The sequence below is a fragment of the Medicago sativa genome, chromosome 4 (assembly GCF_051527215.1).
Source record: "Medicago sativa cultivar Bolivia chromosome 4, Bolivia_mono, whole genome shotgun sequence".
NCBI classification, from domain to species: Eukaryota; Viridiplantae; Streptophyta; class Magnoliopsida; order Fabales; family Fabaceae; genus Medicago; species Medicago sativa.
The window spans coordinates 77,778,445-77,793,874 of record NC_140752.1 but is presented as its reverse complement, the minus strand read 5'-3'; the positions used below and the strand labels follow the sequence as shown (position 1 = coordinate 77,793,874).

The following is a 15,430-nucleotide window of genomic DNA, read 5'->3' as shown; positions in this document are numbered from 1 at the left end:
TATATCAACATAATTATAACTCACGTAACATCTTATCATAAATCATTTGTCTTCATTCATCAGCACTTCATTAATAACTTATCAACTTGACATCTTAACAACTTGACAACTTGACATCTCAACATCTTAACAACTTCGACTCGACTATGCAACTTCTACTTCTCAAATCATCTTAAATCATCTTAGACATCTTCATTATGCATGTGGTACCACCAGGGCATTAAGCCCCCTTCTCTAAGGTCATAAAGGACCTGTCGGGCATTAAGCCCCCATCTCTAAGGTCATAAAGGACCTGTCGGGCATTAAGCCCCCATCTCTGACTATGCAACGGCACAACTCTAATGCAACGACATAACTTTCGTACAACTTAGCCAACTTCATGAACATCTATGACATCCTAACATCTTGACATCTTGACAACATAACATCTTAACAACTTGATGACTTCATAACGACTCGACGACTTATCAACTCTTATCATCTTAACGTCTTAACATCTTAACATCTTAGCATCTTGACAACATATGGATCACATAAATAGTTCATGTCATATCATAATATAACAATATCAAATGATAATAAACAACCTCTTAAAACATCATATTCATCAATCATAAACAACTTCATATAACATCGTATTTAAACATCAACAATAATTCACTATGTATCTTTGTAAAAACATAATAAATTATCCACAACATATTTTCATGTCAAACCAAAGCTACTGGAAAGATATCACAAATATCAACAACTTTCATGTTTACAACAAGGATCAATTCAAAACAGAAACATATGAACAAAACGCAAAAACATGAAACAGAGAATGTTGTCACCGTACAATTTCCCTAAGACCTCCCTGTAGTATTTTCATCATAACTCAAAGACCAAACATCATTTTCACGTCAAACCAAAGCCACTAGAAAGCTAACAAAATTATCCAAAACTTTCATGTTTACTCCTAAGACCAATTCTGTACCTATCAATACCAGTTTTCATTTTAAATTCGGAAAAGTTGTGCTGAAAGTCCATAAAAATTCAGTGTGACCTACGTGCAGTAATTTGACCATAACTCAAGTTCTATTAATCGTTTTGACGTGAGACCAACGGCATTAGAAAGCTAACATCCATACCTACAATTTTCGTGTTTACACCTAAGACCAATTCCGCACCGATCAATGCCAGTTTTAATATCAAAATTCGGGCAGAATGCAGATTTTCTTCAAGTTTCACCTAATCTCATGGTGCTAACCTCAAAACTGATTCTAATTATCATCCTAATGATTATCTAAGGTTTGTACACAATTTCTACATCAATTCAACAAGTTTTCATCATCTAATCATCAAATCTCTCTCAAAACCCTAATTCTCAAATTCTCACAAACTCTCCCCAACTTGTTAGATGTAATCTAATGATTTAACAACTTAATATTAATGCAAGATAGTCTCACCCTCACCTTAGATTAATTCCTGAATCAGCAACAACGTTCTTCTTTCCCAAGGTATTCTCCTCTTCTCTTGACTTGACTTTTCTCTTCTCTTCTCTTATCTTCTTTCTTGTTCTCCTCTTTTCCAAAAAGCGGTTTAAGGTAAACTCTTTCCAACCTAAGCTTCTCTATTTATAATACTAAAATATTCTTCCCAAATCTATTTAGGCCCAACAACTTATTCTTCTTTCTACTCTAACCCCCAAATCCACTCACACTAATAATCCTCATATTCTAATAAATAATATTTCTCTACTAAATATATAATAATACACCAAATAACAAATATATATCTATAACAATTAACAAATGTATTATGTTAGTAAATACCAACATATAACATAACAAAATATCACTCAACAAAATATATTAACTAAATTATAAAAAGACATCTAATCTCAACAAATCATATATCCCTCATATACATCATATAAATATATTCTAAAACTAATTAAAATAATTAAATAAAAAGGAGGGCGTTACATTTTGCCTTTTAGCTGAGATTATATGATTGAGAAACACATTCTAAACAACTTGTGTAGTGAGATTTCATTATAGAAAGGATTGCACATTTTTTTTTGTTTTCTTTAATGACTTTTCTTTGAGGGCTAGAAACAAGGGAAGATCACTACCAAAAAAAAAAAGAAACAAGGGAAAATATAGAAATTAGGGTTTGTTTTTGGAGAACTCTTGAATTGAATGTCAATCATTGATATAATAGGAGATCATGCAATTTGTATATACTTTGTGATATTTTTTTTAAAGGAGTGATATTTCTTTCTTACATGAGAGTTCGCGACTTAACTTTTTATAATAATAGAATTGTATAAAAAATTTGATAATGTAATTTAACGGTACAATAAAAATGAAAATATAAAAACCACATGTGTTATATTGCATATAAAACATAGACGATGGAAGATACTAAAAAAAACAATTGACTATTAGAAAAGAGATAACAATTGACGTGGACGTTTTTGTCAAAAAAAAAAGTTGACGTGGACGTTGAACAAAGAAAAAACATAGACGTTGGAAAATACTAAAAAAACAATTGACGTAGCCGTTGAACAAAAAAAAAGATAGATACTAAAAAAAAATTGATGCACACATCTAGATATTACTCCTCTGGTTATTATTATTATGAGTAATGCTAGCAACACTCTCTTTTGAACACTCTCTCTAATACTCACTCTCTTACTGGTTTAAATCAATGTGGGTCTACACTTTGAAAATTGAACTCCAACAAAGTGGTGGGACATACTATGATTTCATCCAATAAATGAGTGAGTGCTAGAGAGAGTGTTGAAAAGTGATTGTTGCTAGCATTCCTCTTATTATTATAAGCAAAAGAACTAATTTTTAGGTTCATTGAATGAGTGATATATGTGACCATTAATATAGACCACATACATCATTTATTTAATAAACCTAAAACATAGTTTTTTGTTTATAATAATGACCGGATAGAGGAGAGATACCTGGAAGAAATTGATTCCACGAGATAAGAATGTCATTAACAAAAAGAAAGATAAATTTGTTTACACAAGTGGGTGTAAATTATCTTTAAAAAAAAAAACTATGCAAGTTAGCAAGATGACACGGTTATAAGCATTTTGACACGGTTATCTATACTATATATAAAGAAAATAGTGGGTTTTGGGTTGCCTTTTTTTATTATTCTAATGATACACTTAAGCAAATATTTCTACAATAATGTTATATTTGTTATGAATTCGATAACTTCAAATCTTACATCAATGAAATTTAGATGTGTGGGAAAGTATCAATGACAGCCAGTAATCAAAATAACCACAAACAACAACAACGGATCTAGATCTAATCTAGCAACTAAGTGTAAAGAAAAATCACAATCGAAACAAAGAACAAACAAGATAAAAAGAGTAGACAATAGAAAACAACACCAAGTATTTGTTCACCTAGTTCGGTCTAACAATGACCTACTCTGTAGGAGAGAGAGATCTCCACTTCACTATCAACAAGTTATTTACAAAGAGATACAATAGCTTCAACAAGCTCTCCAAGAACAAACATAATTTCTACCCATTTTCCAATCTCTTCCTATGAACAAGAGACTCAATGATTTCACTCACCTAAGGTGTTTCCCAACTCTAGAATCTAACCCCAAAAAGTAACCAACCCTTAGCAATTGATTTTTAAGCATCTTCACTTTTGATTTCCCAATATTCACCCCAAATTTCTCACAAATGACTCTCCACTCATGTTTTTTCCAATCCCATGAACCTCTCTACAAAAGTCACCAACCCTTTCCCAAGAGCCCCCTCATTTGGTTTTTCAAGATTCGCATTTGGACACTTTGAATCTCACCTAAAGACCCTCAACCTTTAGTTTCGAAGTTTCCTAAAAGTTCCATCCTTTGGTTTCCATTAGATTCTCTCACTCAACAAATGATGCTTATATAGTGTTCATATTCTCGCAAAATCACGACACGATTTGCCCAGATCACGTCGCGATTAAGCTCATAAACACCACTCTACTGTAATCTAATCCAAAAATCGTGCCACGGTTTTTTCAGGAACGCAATCATCAAATTTTGAGTCATATCTCATATTTTTTGTTTTGAAGGGAAACGATATAACATTTAACATGTTATATTGTTGATGTTATGAAAAAAATAATTTTTTTTATTAAATTTGTTATATTATTGATGTCATCGAAAAAGATAAACATGATTTGTTCGGTTTGTTACAATTTAAAATCCACAAATATCTATATGTATAATTTTAATCAAAATCAAAATTTCATATAAAATACCGTTCACAATTTACACTTGTTAGCGCAATAAAAAGAGCAGAAAAACAGACACGTGAGTGCCCGTCTTTCCGCTAGTCATTGTACCTAGTTTAAAATGAAGATATTTTAAATTCCATTTTGGCCTAAGCTCACAACATAGATAGTGTCCTACACATTGAGGGCGGAGCCACACACAAGGTTGTGTGACTCTGTCTACACAAAATTCTCATTATTGCTTCATGCCCTGCATTTTGTTGGAAGCAATCTCTCCCGTGTTAATTTTTGTCTACTCTAAACCCACAAGGTCATAATATATATTTTCTACTCTAGACACACAAAGTCAAAATATTTTGTGTACCATTAATTTATATTTGCGGTTGGGTTTTTGCCTTTAAGTACTTATGGTCATACCTTGGTTACTAGTTTTTTCTTAAACAAAAAAGTAAATAAGAGTTTGGGATTTATAAAAATTCCTCCAGAGCCCTTCTCTTATGCTTCTTTTCTATTCTTCACAAATCGAGAGTTTTGAAGAAAAATAAACTAAAACGATTCATTTAACGCGTTCAGAATCTCAACCCTAACCCCATGTCATCCTCTCTTTAGAAAAACAAACAAAATAACTTATTAGAATAAACTATTAACATCGCCATCCACTATGGTTAAATTATTGTTTAGAGAGAGAGAGTGATGTTTTTATTGAGATTGAAAATGAGAAATCATTTAATATCTTTTTTTTTTTTTTAAAAAAAACACAAATCGTAGGAAGCAATTGTGATGTATATGATGTCTCACTATTCAAAAAATTTGGCTTCGTGAAATGCATGGGGATTGGGAGAAGGAAAATAATTCCTAACCTGTATTTCATTTTACTTTTAGTCATGGGAAAATCTTCCAAACCCACTAGATTCAGTTAAATGTGCAATAATAGTAAGAAACACTTGCTTTGACCTCATAGAATTCAAACCTCATAATAGCAACACGACCCCATTTGACCATTTCTCATAATAATTCCCAATATTCCATTTGTGTTGCCGTATGTCTACCAAGTCAAATACCAACCAATTCTCTTTAAATTCTGGATAATAGCTTGCTTAAGAAACAAACCAAAAGGAAAATAAGTAAATGAATAGATAAATATATAAATAAATAACATTGTTATACATCAACACCAATACATAAGGTGTAGATATAAACAGCCATAACATAACAACTTAACTTTGAACCACTTTTTATTTATACGTGCACAAAATCCCTTTAATTTTTCATAAGTTTCCTTTATCAAAAATAATTCTATTTAAAACATGTTGGAGATTAAATCCTATCTCTTTTGGTTAGAATTTAAACATTGATTTACCATTTTATAAGAGTGCGCGGTCTCTTCTCGTAGACTTGGTTCACTCAGCATAAATTACATATGCAATAAATGACCATAGATTTTTTACAAGAAATATGCAAGAGTAGTAATTATTTCTTGCATCAAAACATAATTAACAATTTATGAACATAAGAAATGCTAACAACACTCACTTTTCAACACTCTTTCTAATATTCACTCTTTTATTAAATCAAATCAATGTATGTTTCAACACTTTTTGTGGGTTCAACTTTCAAAATTTAAACTCACAATGATTTAAATCAATAAAAAAAATGAGAATTTGATTGAGGGTTCAAAATAGAGTGTTGCTAACATTTCCTATCAATATATTTAAGTGTCTTACTCTCCAACCCAACATTGCTACTTGCAACATATAGTATTCAACTTGTTTTCAAATTCTACCCCATTTATATGAAGACTAATTAAAAGTTAATTTGGTCATTCTACACCACCACGTTATATTCCATGCCGTAACCCTTTAATTTCCTGTCACACGAAACTCTATATAAACCCGTTTTATAACTCCAGACAAAGCATAACACACTCCCTTCAGTCCCTTGTATTATTGAGAAACGGTCAACAGACAAGAATCATAAGACATCAGACAATATGGCCACCACCAACATTGTTCATGTCCTCACCTTACTAGTTATAATAACCACTTCAATGTTTACAGTTACTGTGGCAAACAAGGACTGGCCCTCTTTTGGTAATTTCAACTACACTGATTGGGGGTCCAGATTTGGAAACCATCATCATCAAATAAATAAGACAGAACAACAACCTAAGAAGATCATTGTTGGTGGCTCTCAAAATTGGCACTTTGGCTATAACTATTCTGATTGGGCTATTAAGAGTGGTCCTTTTTACCTCAATGATACTCTCGGTAAGCTTCCCTTTATTATAAATTATAAACTCCATTGTTCAAATATTTATACACTAATAAGCCCTAACATATACTCCAATGTTCATTTAGCCCTTTACAATTTGATTCTACTTACGGGGGAATCTTTATATAATGTTGATCATTGATATTTTATGCATGTAGTTTTCAAATATGATGCTCCAAATGCAACGAGTTTCCCACACAGCGTATACATGTTTACAACTTGGCAAAGCTCCATGAAATGTGATGTAAAGAGGGCTAAGATGTTGGCAAATCACACACAAGGTGTTGGAGAGGGATTCAAGTTTGTGTTAAACAAATGGAAGCCTTATTACTTTTCATGTGGTGAGAAAAATGGATTACATTGCAACGTTGGACAAATGAAGTTCGCTGTTATGCCGATGCTTCGTCCCTTCTGGCAATCATGGCCTTGAAAAAAATGTTCATTTGCAACGTTCATTTGAAAAAAATGAAAAAAATGTTCATTTGAAAAAAATGAAAAAAATGTTCATTTGAAAAAAATGAATATTATAGTTTTCAAGTTTGAAAAAAATGTTCATTTGAAAAAAATGAAAAAAATGTTCATTCGCTAACTAGCTCTTGGAAAATTGGAATTGCATGCTTTGTGCAGGGCTTCTGAATTTTATAGTTTTCTCTTTGATTTTCTTTAAACGTTCCAGCAAATTAAAATAAAGCGAGTTTTCTTATTCTTATACTAATTTAAGATACTATTGTGTTTTATCAAAAAGGAATAAATTATTTGGTGCAACTGTATAATAGTAGTTTTTGTGTTTCTGATTAATATACATTGCTAAATGACATATAACTTTTAAGCCTACTTATTTCAATTTTTAGAAATATAAGGGTTGTTTTTCAATTGGAGATTGTTTGTCCTTGTTAATATCGTTTAACTTCCATTTTTGCACGAGATCATAGAAAAGTGTTAGCTTCATGTTGTCATACCCCAAATTTTGACCACTTTGCTCTGTTTTTACCTACTTTTGTCCGTATTTTAAAACGGCTCAATTTCTCTTCTTTTCGCCTTAACCGGTTAAAATTTCTTCAGTCGTTGTTTAATAATTTAAAGTCTTTTATCTTGCAAGTAAAATTTTGTTCTCACTTTATCTAGTTGAAATCGCGTTATTTGTTTTTTTTGGCATTTTAAATTTTTACGCGTGCTTTTAAAGTCTTTTATTCATTTCTTTGATAAATAAACCTTTTTTAGGTAAATTCCTTTTGTCCGTATGATTAAACTGCTTAAAACGTTTTGTTCGTGTTTTAAAACACCGCTAGTTCTAGTCATCCCAGTCGAGGTTTCGACAGCTTTAAATTTTATTACTTTTTTTTTATTACTTTTATCTTAGTTTACAACTCTATTTTATTTTATTTCATTTTTACCATTTATTCTTTTTGCTTTTAATGTCATTTTTATTTTGTTTTTATCAACAATTTGTTTTGTCTTAAGTCCACTTGTTACATCGGTATTGGTCCAAAGAGCATCCCAAGCATTTTCTTTCTCTCCAAGTTTCATTAAGGGTAGTTTAGTATTTAGTCCATTCATCCTTTTTTAACCTAGTTCTTGCTATAAATAGTCTCCCAATCATTGGAGAAAGGGGGCGGCACTGAATTCACAGACCCAATCAAATCAGCAGCCGCATACAAACAATTGCTTCTTTTCTCTTTCTACCAATTTCAAATCAAAACTCCAAAAAAAAAACCAAAAAAAGGAGATGAACACAGGATGAACACAACTCCTTTCCAGCTACCAAATTCTAGGTCCGAATCCACCAATTATAAAACACTCATCCACAAACAATAAACCTCTCAACATCAACACATTCACCATTTTTCTTAGCCGAACCAAACAATAAACATTCATCATCAACAATCAACCCCACGTTTTCGAAATCACCATTTTCTTCACAAAAACAACAGATTCGCGATCTAGGCAGTGTACATGTTATAGCAAAAATGATTCAAACTTCAAGTTAACAAAGCCAGGACCATAACTACATCTTAAATCACAAACCCTTTTCCATTTTCAATTCATAATCCTCATCTTCACAAACACTCCGAAATTGTGAGATCCAAGCAATCATCAACAACTTCAAAACCGCAAATCAACAACGCTGGAACGGATTCGAACAAAACCGCATCAAAGTGAGCAAATCCAAAACCGACGGTGAAGGGAAGGAAGAAAGAAACCAATCGTTGCAACAACAAGTTTTGTTCGAATCTTAAAACTCGTCCAGATCCGTAGCAGAGGAACACGTGAAAGAAGAAAGGGATTGAAGCTCATAACAACATTGACGACAACAGAGCTAAAACAGCAAGCAAGGAGGACTCAAAACCGACAGTGAAGGTAATTGTTCTCTGCTTTTGATTTTTCTTTCGTATTTGAAGTTCCCGATCTGTGTTTGAATCTTGCTTTCCTAAAACAATTTTGTTGAGAATGGAGAAAGGAGGAGGAGAAGAGAACAGATCGGTTAGTTTTTGTGAAAGCTTTGACAAAGAAATGAACATGGAACCTTATATGTTTGTTTAAGTTAGTATAGTTGCTGGACCGGTTCGGTTGAACCGACCCGTTCCTGAACCGGTCCAACTCTTTGAATCAGCCCATGATACCTTGATCCTAAACCCAGTCTGCTACTGCTTGGCCCTTTCTCCTTCTGGACTTTGCATTTTGTGATTACCATATGCTTGTTGCACCCTCCTTTACATTAGTTTTCTAAGTATTTGTTTTCTTAAAACTCACGCACATTTTTTAAAGAAAAAAAAACTTATCTAATGTTCTTAATTTTATTCCATGCGTTTTAATCAGTGTCTCAATTTTCATACCATGCATTCCTTAACTTAATTTTTTTCTTATCTCATGCATTCAAATCTTTTCTTGCATTGTGCATTGTTTTACTATATAGTTTGTGCAGATTTTAGTCATGCTTCCATGAGTGTTTGTTCAAACCATTTTCTATATCATGCATTTTTATTGTAAAACTCATATAGTGCTTTGATTTTATTTCATATGTTTTGATTAGTGTTTTAATGCATATTTTTATCTAATTTATTTAGTAGTTAAATTTTTACCTCATGCATATTTTTAGTTTACGTAGGCTTTTGAAAAGTTCACATCATGCATTATTGTTAATTTGGCTTTAAAATCATTTTATGCATCTTTTGTTTGTGGTTTCATCAAACATTCTTACAACCTAGCTTTAAAATTCAACTCTAGTTCCATGCATTTCAAATTTTTCACTCCATAATATCTTGTGTTAGCTTTGCTTTAATATTTCAATTTCTACTTCATGCATTGCTTTAAAATTTTTAACATCATGCATTGCTTTGGAATTTTATTCTAATATGTGATGTTTTTGAGTTTCTTATTATCTTGCTATATTGCTTTAATTCTAGATGACCTCATGCATTTTCTTTATGCTTGCATTTTACTTTAATTCCATGATTTTAGTGTGTATAACTAGGAAATGGGTGTATATTTTTACCATTGGCTTGTAGCTTGGCAAAGAGGCCATAGAATGTATCTAGGAATTTTTGTAATAATGTAGGTAACACAAGCACCGACACCAGCACCGACACTATCATTTTATTTATCGCTTTACTCTAGCTTTATTTTTCACGTTAGTACGCCAACTTTCCGTTAGTTAGGAAAAATCACTTTTATCTCAAAATTCAAATAAGTAAAGGTCAAATTATTTTTCTTAATAAACCTTGGATCCAAATCCAAGTTGTTTTCCCTTTATTTTCTTAATCAAATTCCTAAATGAACTTTAATTAAACCTAGACTAAATTTCTCAAATAAAATGAAACAACCTCACTTCTATTTTATTCTTCTATACCTTGAGGTCTCGCAACCATTCTTAAAACCTTTTTTCAAAATAAATTAAAATCAACCTAACCCACAAAAATATTTTTTGAGAGTGAACTACGATGGTTTTGATCCCTTTTAAGGGTACGTAGGCAAGGGTTTATTCCTTCCAAATCGATCAAATAAAAATGACAAAAACTCCTACTTCTTCTCCCTCCATTCTTTCACTTATACTTTAAGCAATAATTTTCCAAATAAAAATAAAGTTAGAAAGAGGTTCTCACGGAGTACCGTGAACGACGCGGGTGCCTAACACCTTCCCGAATCGTAACCGACCCCCGGATCCAAAAAGGGTTTTTCAATCTCTTTTTCCCTTCCCAAGAATAAAATCGAGCAAGTCCGGTAGATTGAAGGTTCAAGTCCGATCAATGGCTTGACACCCGAAAATCTTGATCTACAAAATGGCGACCTCACTGGGGATCCTATGCGGGTTAAACCCACCTTTCTTCCTTTATCTTTTATGCTTTATTATTTTGTATATATTTTTACTTTGTTACGTGAGGGGTGAGAAAATAAGCTCTATACCCGGGCTTGAGCGAAACATAAGATAGGAGTGGTAAACTCATAGTGGCATACCGAGAGTATTCTCGTGTCTTGTTACATGTGGGATAACCACACTTAGCGGAGGAGCTTAAAAGTGATATATGTCGGCGGGTGTTGTCACGCTTAGACTCTATTGCTTTTAAGTTTCCTTTTGTACGCTAAGGACCTTTAGTAACCCTTAACCCATCTTGGCCTTTTTTAGGATGTAGTGCGGTGGCTAAGCCGGGTGATGTCTCGGTGTTAGTCTACTTGCAATGCTACACTCGAACTAGACCTTCCTACGAACGTTGTTGGACCGGGTGTTGTCTCGGTATCCGATAAAGTTCTGCGGTGGTTGTAATTCGGGAACCTTGGTAGAACCCTTGTTACTTGTGCAATTGGAAACCATAGTTCTTACCAAATGGCGTTGTTGTATACCTTAAATCTCATCATGTTTTCTCAGCATCATCACGCATTCATGCATTCATCTATAAACATTTTTTCCCATTCATAAAACTATCGAAGGATTTAGCCAAGTTTTTTGTAAACATCGAAGGAATGGACCTTTGTAAGAATGAATACCAAGCAATACAACTTCAAAAATCTTACCAAAGCTTTTACTTTTGATTAAGAACTTCATCCTTGGGTTCGTTCTTACCTTTTGAAAAGCAAACCTATTGCAATATCTTTACAAATCTTCAAAATGAAACCATGTTCACCTGCAATGTTTACAATTTACCTTGATAAATCCTTCGATAACAAAAAAATTGTACATTTTTTGCATAAACATATCATGCATCATGTTGCATTCATAGTTTCTAGTCTGTGTCTCATACTTTATCTCTATGTACAAAAGGTCAATCCATCAGTAAAGTGGTCCGATGTCTTCATCCAAGTTCGGCTCGCATATGCAAACACTCATGCAAACACAAGATTGATCAGCTTGAGCAAGAGGTACACGAGCTTCGTGGAGAGGTAACAACACTTCGGGTTGAGGTAGAGAAATTAACTAGCCTAGTATCTTCATTGATGGCTGCAAAGGATCCACCGCTTGTTCAGCAAAGGTCTCAGCCATTATGTCAGCCGATATGCATGAAATGACCTCGACAACAGGTTCCTCAACAGCCTCAGCCATTCACTTCTCATAATCAGGCTCCTCAGCCACTCACTTCCCAGAATCAGGCTCCTCAGTTGTTTACTTCCCAGAACCAGGCTCCTCAGCAACTTATTCTTCAAAATCAGGCTCGGAAAGCATCACAGTTTGACCCAATTCCTATCAAATATGCAACTTTGCCTCCCATCTTGCTTAAGAAGGAACTTTTTCAAACCAGGCCACTTCATTGGGTGCCGAATCCTCTGCCATCTTGGTATTGCCCTGACCTCAAATGTGATTTCCATCAAGGGGCACCAGGTCATGATATTGAGCACTGTTTTGCATTGCAGAAGATAGTTCAGAAGTTGATCCGAAAAGCCCTCATACCTTTTGAAGAATTTGATTTGGAATCTGCAAGTTAATCCGCTATCGGATCTTGGAATTTGATGTTTAGCTGCAATTGGGTCTTTGCTGATGTTTATTTCTACTACTCATCTGTTTAAATTACTATGTTTGTTTGTTGCTTTATGTTTTTCAAAAAAAAAAAAATCCTTTCGTCCCACCCAAGACGGAAGTGAACTTGTTTAGGGCTTTTTGCTTTATGTATTTTCATCATTAATTAAAAGGTCGCTTTGATCCCGGCTTTGTTTTTATTTTTGTGCTTTTTATGGAAAAAATGGTAATACAAAAAACCAAAATTCTTCTTCTTTAAATCATTTCCACATATCTGCATAATCATAATGTTTATATCAATAATCAAATCATGCATTAATAAACCCATTGAACACTTGAACCCTGTACTCTCTCTCGACTTTGAGGTCCCTGTGTCCGAGGCTGAAAAAGGGATGATGAAGAAGTTTCCAATGAGATTTCTCGCCAACTGGGGCATCTTGGTCATCGAAGCTGCAAATATCAAAGAAAGATCGTCCTGAAGAGGACTTTCATACACAAAGACTGGCACAAGATGCTTCCATCTGCCTTGCAGGGATATTGTACTTCAAGTGCACACTTTAGCAGGGGCAACCCCCCCACCATCCCTCAGTATGCAATTTAAAGGCGGTGTCCCACATGGAGGTCAAAGTCCTGTCAATAGAGGTTCCAATGAAAGCTAAGCTTTGTTGAATTCAAAAGTGTTATTGTTGTGTGCCACCGACAGTTATATCAAGTATTCGATAAAGAAGGCTCGTCCCCGTGAATGTCAAGAAAGTGGCTTTGTGCTCAAAAATACGTCACCGGATTCCAGGGGCAAAGGAATGCCTAATTACAAAAGCATGGTGACAAACTTGTATGTCCTGTGAATGCCAATGCAGTCAAGAAATACTTTGTTAAAATGAAAAGTTCGATAAGTCGCAAACTTGAAAAAGTAGCTTAGGCAAAAAGAGCGTCTCGATGGATTGAAAACCCGAAAGGGCGGTCCATGCAAAAATTAGAGACATGAAGAAAGAAAATCAAAAATCAACTCGATAAGTCGCAAACTTGAAAAAGCGGCTTAGGCAAAAAAGAGCGTCTCGATGGATTGAAAACCCGAAAGGGCGGTCCATGCAAAAGTTAGAGACAAAAAAAGAAAAATGTGTTTATCCTGATAGGTTGAAACCCGCAAGGGCGACCTATGCAAAAGTTAAGGATTATGACAAAGTAACTGCATCTGGTCGGACATGACTCACTTGGGGAATTCCAGTTGTCAAAAGACTTCCGACTTATGGCAAGGCATCTTCATCAAATCAAGTATGATTCATCTGGGGCATCTTAACTGTCAAAGGACTCCCGATATAAAGCATCTGCAGGTCAAAGACTCGGAACAGTGGAATTCAAAGTTGTTAGAGAGCATAGCGGTTATTGTGTTCAATGTACCTTTTCCATATAATTACCATTTTCCAAAACTTTTAAAATTCTTGGAGCCACGCCTTTGGCATACCACCACTCCATTTACATCTAATTTGAGCCTGTGCCCATTTATTTGAAATTCTCAGTTATTTTGTTTGCATAATTTTCTTCTATTTTTGATGTGAATACTCAAAGCAAAAATTTAAATTTTTTTTTAATTGTCTTTTGAAAAGCATAAACAACAGGTACATCTTCTTTGAACTTATGAGTAGTAGAAACATACATCAACATTCGTCTCAAGGACAGTTAAACTCTGCAAGGTAAACATGACCAAAAGCTGTGAGATGACCTCTGTCAAAAAAAAAGAAAAGAGAAAAAAAGAAAAATACAAAAAAAAAACAAAAAGAAAAGCTCGCTAGGTTGAAAACCCGAAAGGGCGGCTTAGGCAAAAATGAGCGTCCCGGTGGATTGAAAAGCTGAAAGGGCAGTCCAGGCAAAAATTAGGGGCAAACAAAAAAGAAGTATATTCCCGGTGGATTGAAAACCCAAAAGGGCGGTCCAGGCAAAAATTAGGGATTCAAAAAAAAAACAATACAAAAAAAATGAACAATACAAAAAAACAACAAAGACAGAGGCATCACATTTCAAGTGGGTTAAATGGAAGAATGCATTTTGTGCTAGCTTATAAATGGCGACTTCTGCCAGACTTTGATTGATGGGTCTTATCCCGAGAAATGCAACTTCTATCTGTGGTTTGATCAATGATGTCTTTCGCTTGCGGTTTGACAAATGGTGACTTCCGCCAGTGGCTTGATTAATGGCATCTTTTGCCTGCGCGTTGATTGATGGGTTTTTATCTCAAGAAGGGGCGACTTCTGTCAGGTTTCTGATTGGCGGGATTTACCCCAAGGAAGGATTGCTTCACCATCAACTGAGACGTCATATTGGGTCCTATTCCCATCAGCAGTTTTGTCCCATCAGCGGTATAATTAATGTGTCATTACCCCCTTTTGCAGTATGATCAATGGGTTGTTACCCCTCCAGTGGTTGAATTGATGATATGTTACATCTTCAGTGGCCTGATCAAAGAGTTTGTTACCTCTTCAGTGTTTCAATTAATGGGTTGGTATTTGCTACCTCCTCAGTGGCATGATTAATGGGTTGTTACCCCTTCAACAGTATAATCAATGGGTTGTTATCCCTTCAAGTGGTTTGATTATGGGGCATTCTCCCCTCAGCAGTATGATCAATGGGTTGTTATCCCTTCAAGTGGTTTGATTATGGGGCATTCTCCCCTCAGCAGTATGATCAATGGGTTGTTATCCCTTCAAGTGGTTTGATTATGGGGCATTCTCCCCCCAGCATTATGATCAATGGGTTGTTATCCCTTCAAGCGGTTTGATTATGGAGTATTCTCTTTTCAGTAATTGGTTATTGGACCCTTCCCCCTTTCAGTAGTTGAATATGAGCTTTACCCCATCAGTTGATTTGAATGCGGGCTTTACCCCATCAGTTTGGTTGGAATATGAGCTTTACCCCATCAGCTTGGTTTGAATTTGGGTTTTTACCCCATCAATGGTTAAAAATGCGGGCT

The 15,430-nt window shown here is 34.5% G+C and overlaps 1 protein-coding gene and 1 long non-coding RNA gene across 2 annotated transcripts; both read left to right on the top strand.

Annotated features, from left to right (window-relative positions):
- Positions 1-6,172: 6,172 nt before the first annotated feature.
- On the top strand, positions 6,173-7,158 carry LOC146932166 (uncharacterized). The gene is made up of 2 exons (XM_085703804.1): positions 6,173-6,517; positions 6,680-7,158. Exons 1-2 carry the CDS (start codon positions 6,241-6,243, stop codon positions 6,949-6,951), a joined length of 549 nt encoding a protein of 182 aa, XP_085559930.1. The 5' UTR covers positions 6,173-6,240; the 3' UTR covers positions 6,952-7,158.
- A 1,602-nt stretch (positions 7,159-8,760) lies between these two features.
- LOC146932165 (uncharacterized) lies at positions 8,761-12,665 on the top strand. The gene is made up of 2 exons (XR_015006954.1): positions 8,761-8,879; positions 11,776-12,665. It is a non-coding gene; the product is annotated as an uncharacterized LOC146932165 (long non-coding RNA).
- The last annotated feature ends 2,765 nt before the right edge of the window (positions 12,666-15,430 follow it).

Coding starts and splice junctions, on each gene's coding strand:
- LOC146932166 (XM_085703804.1), top strand. CDS start 6,241: ATGGCCACCACCAACATTGTTCATGTCCTCACCTTACTAGTTATAATA. Junction 6,518..6,679: donor TTACCTCAATGATACTCTCG/GTAAGCTTCCCT, acceptor TTATGCATGTAG/TTTTCAAATATGATGCTCCA.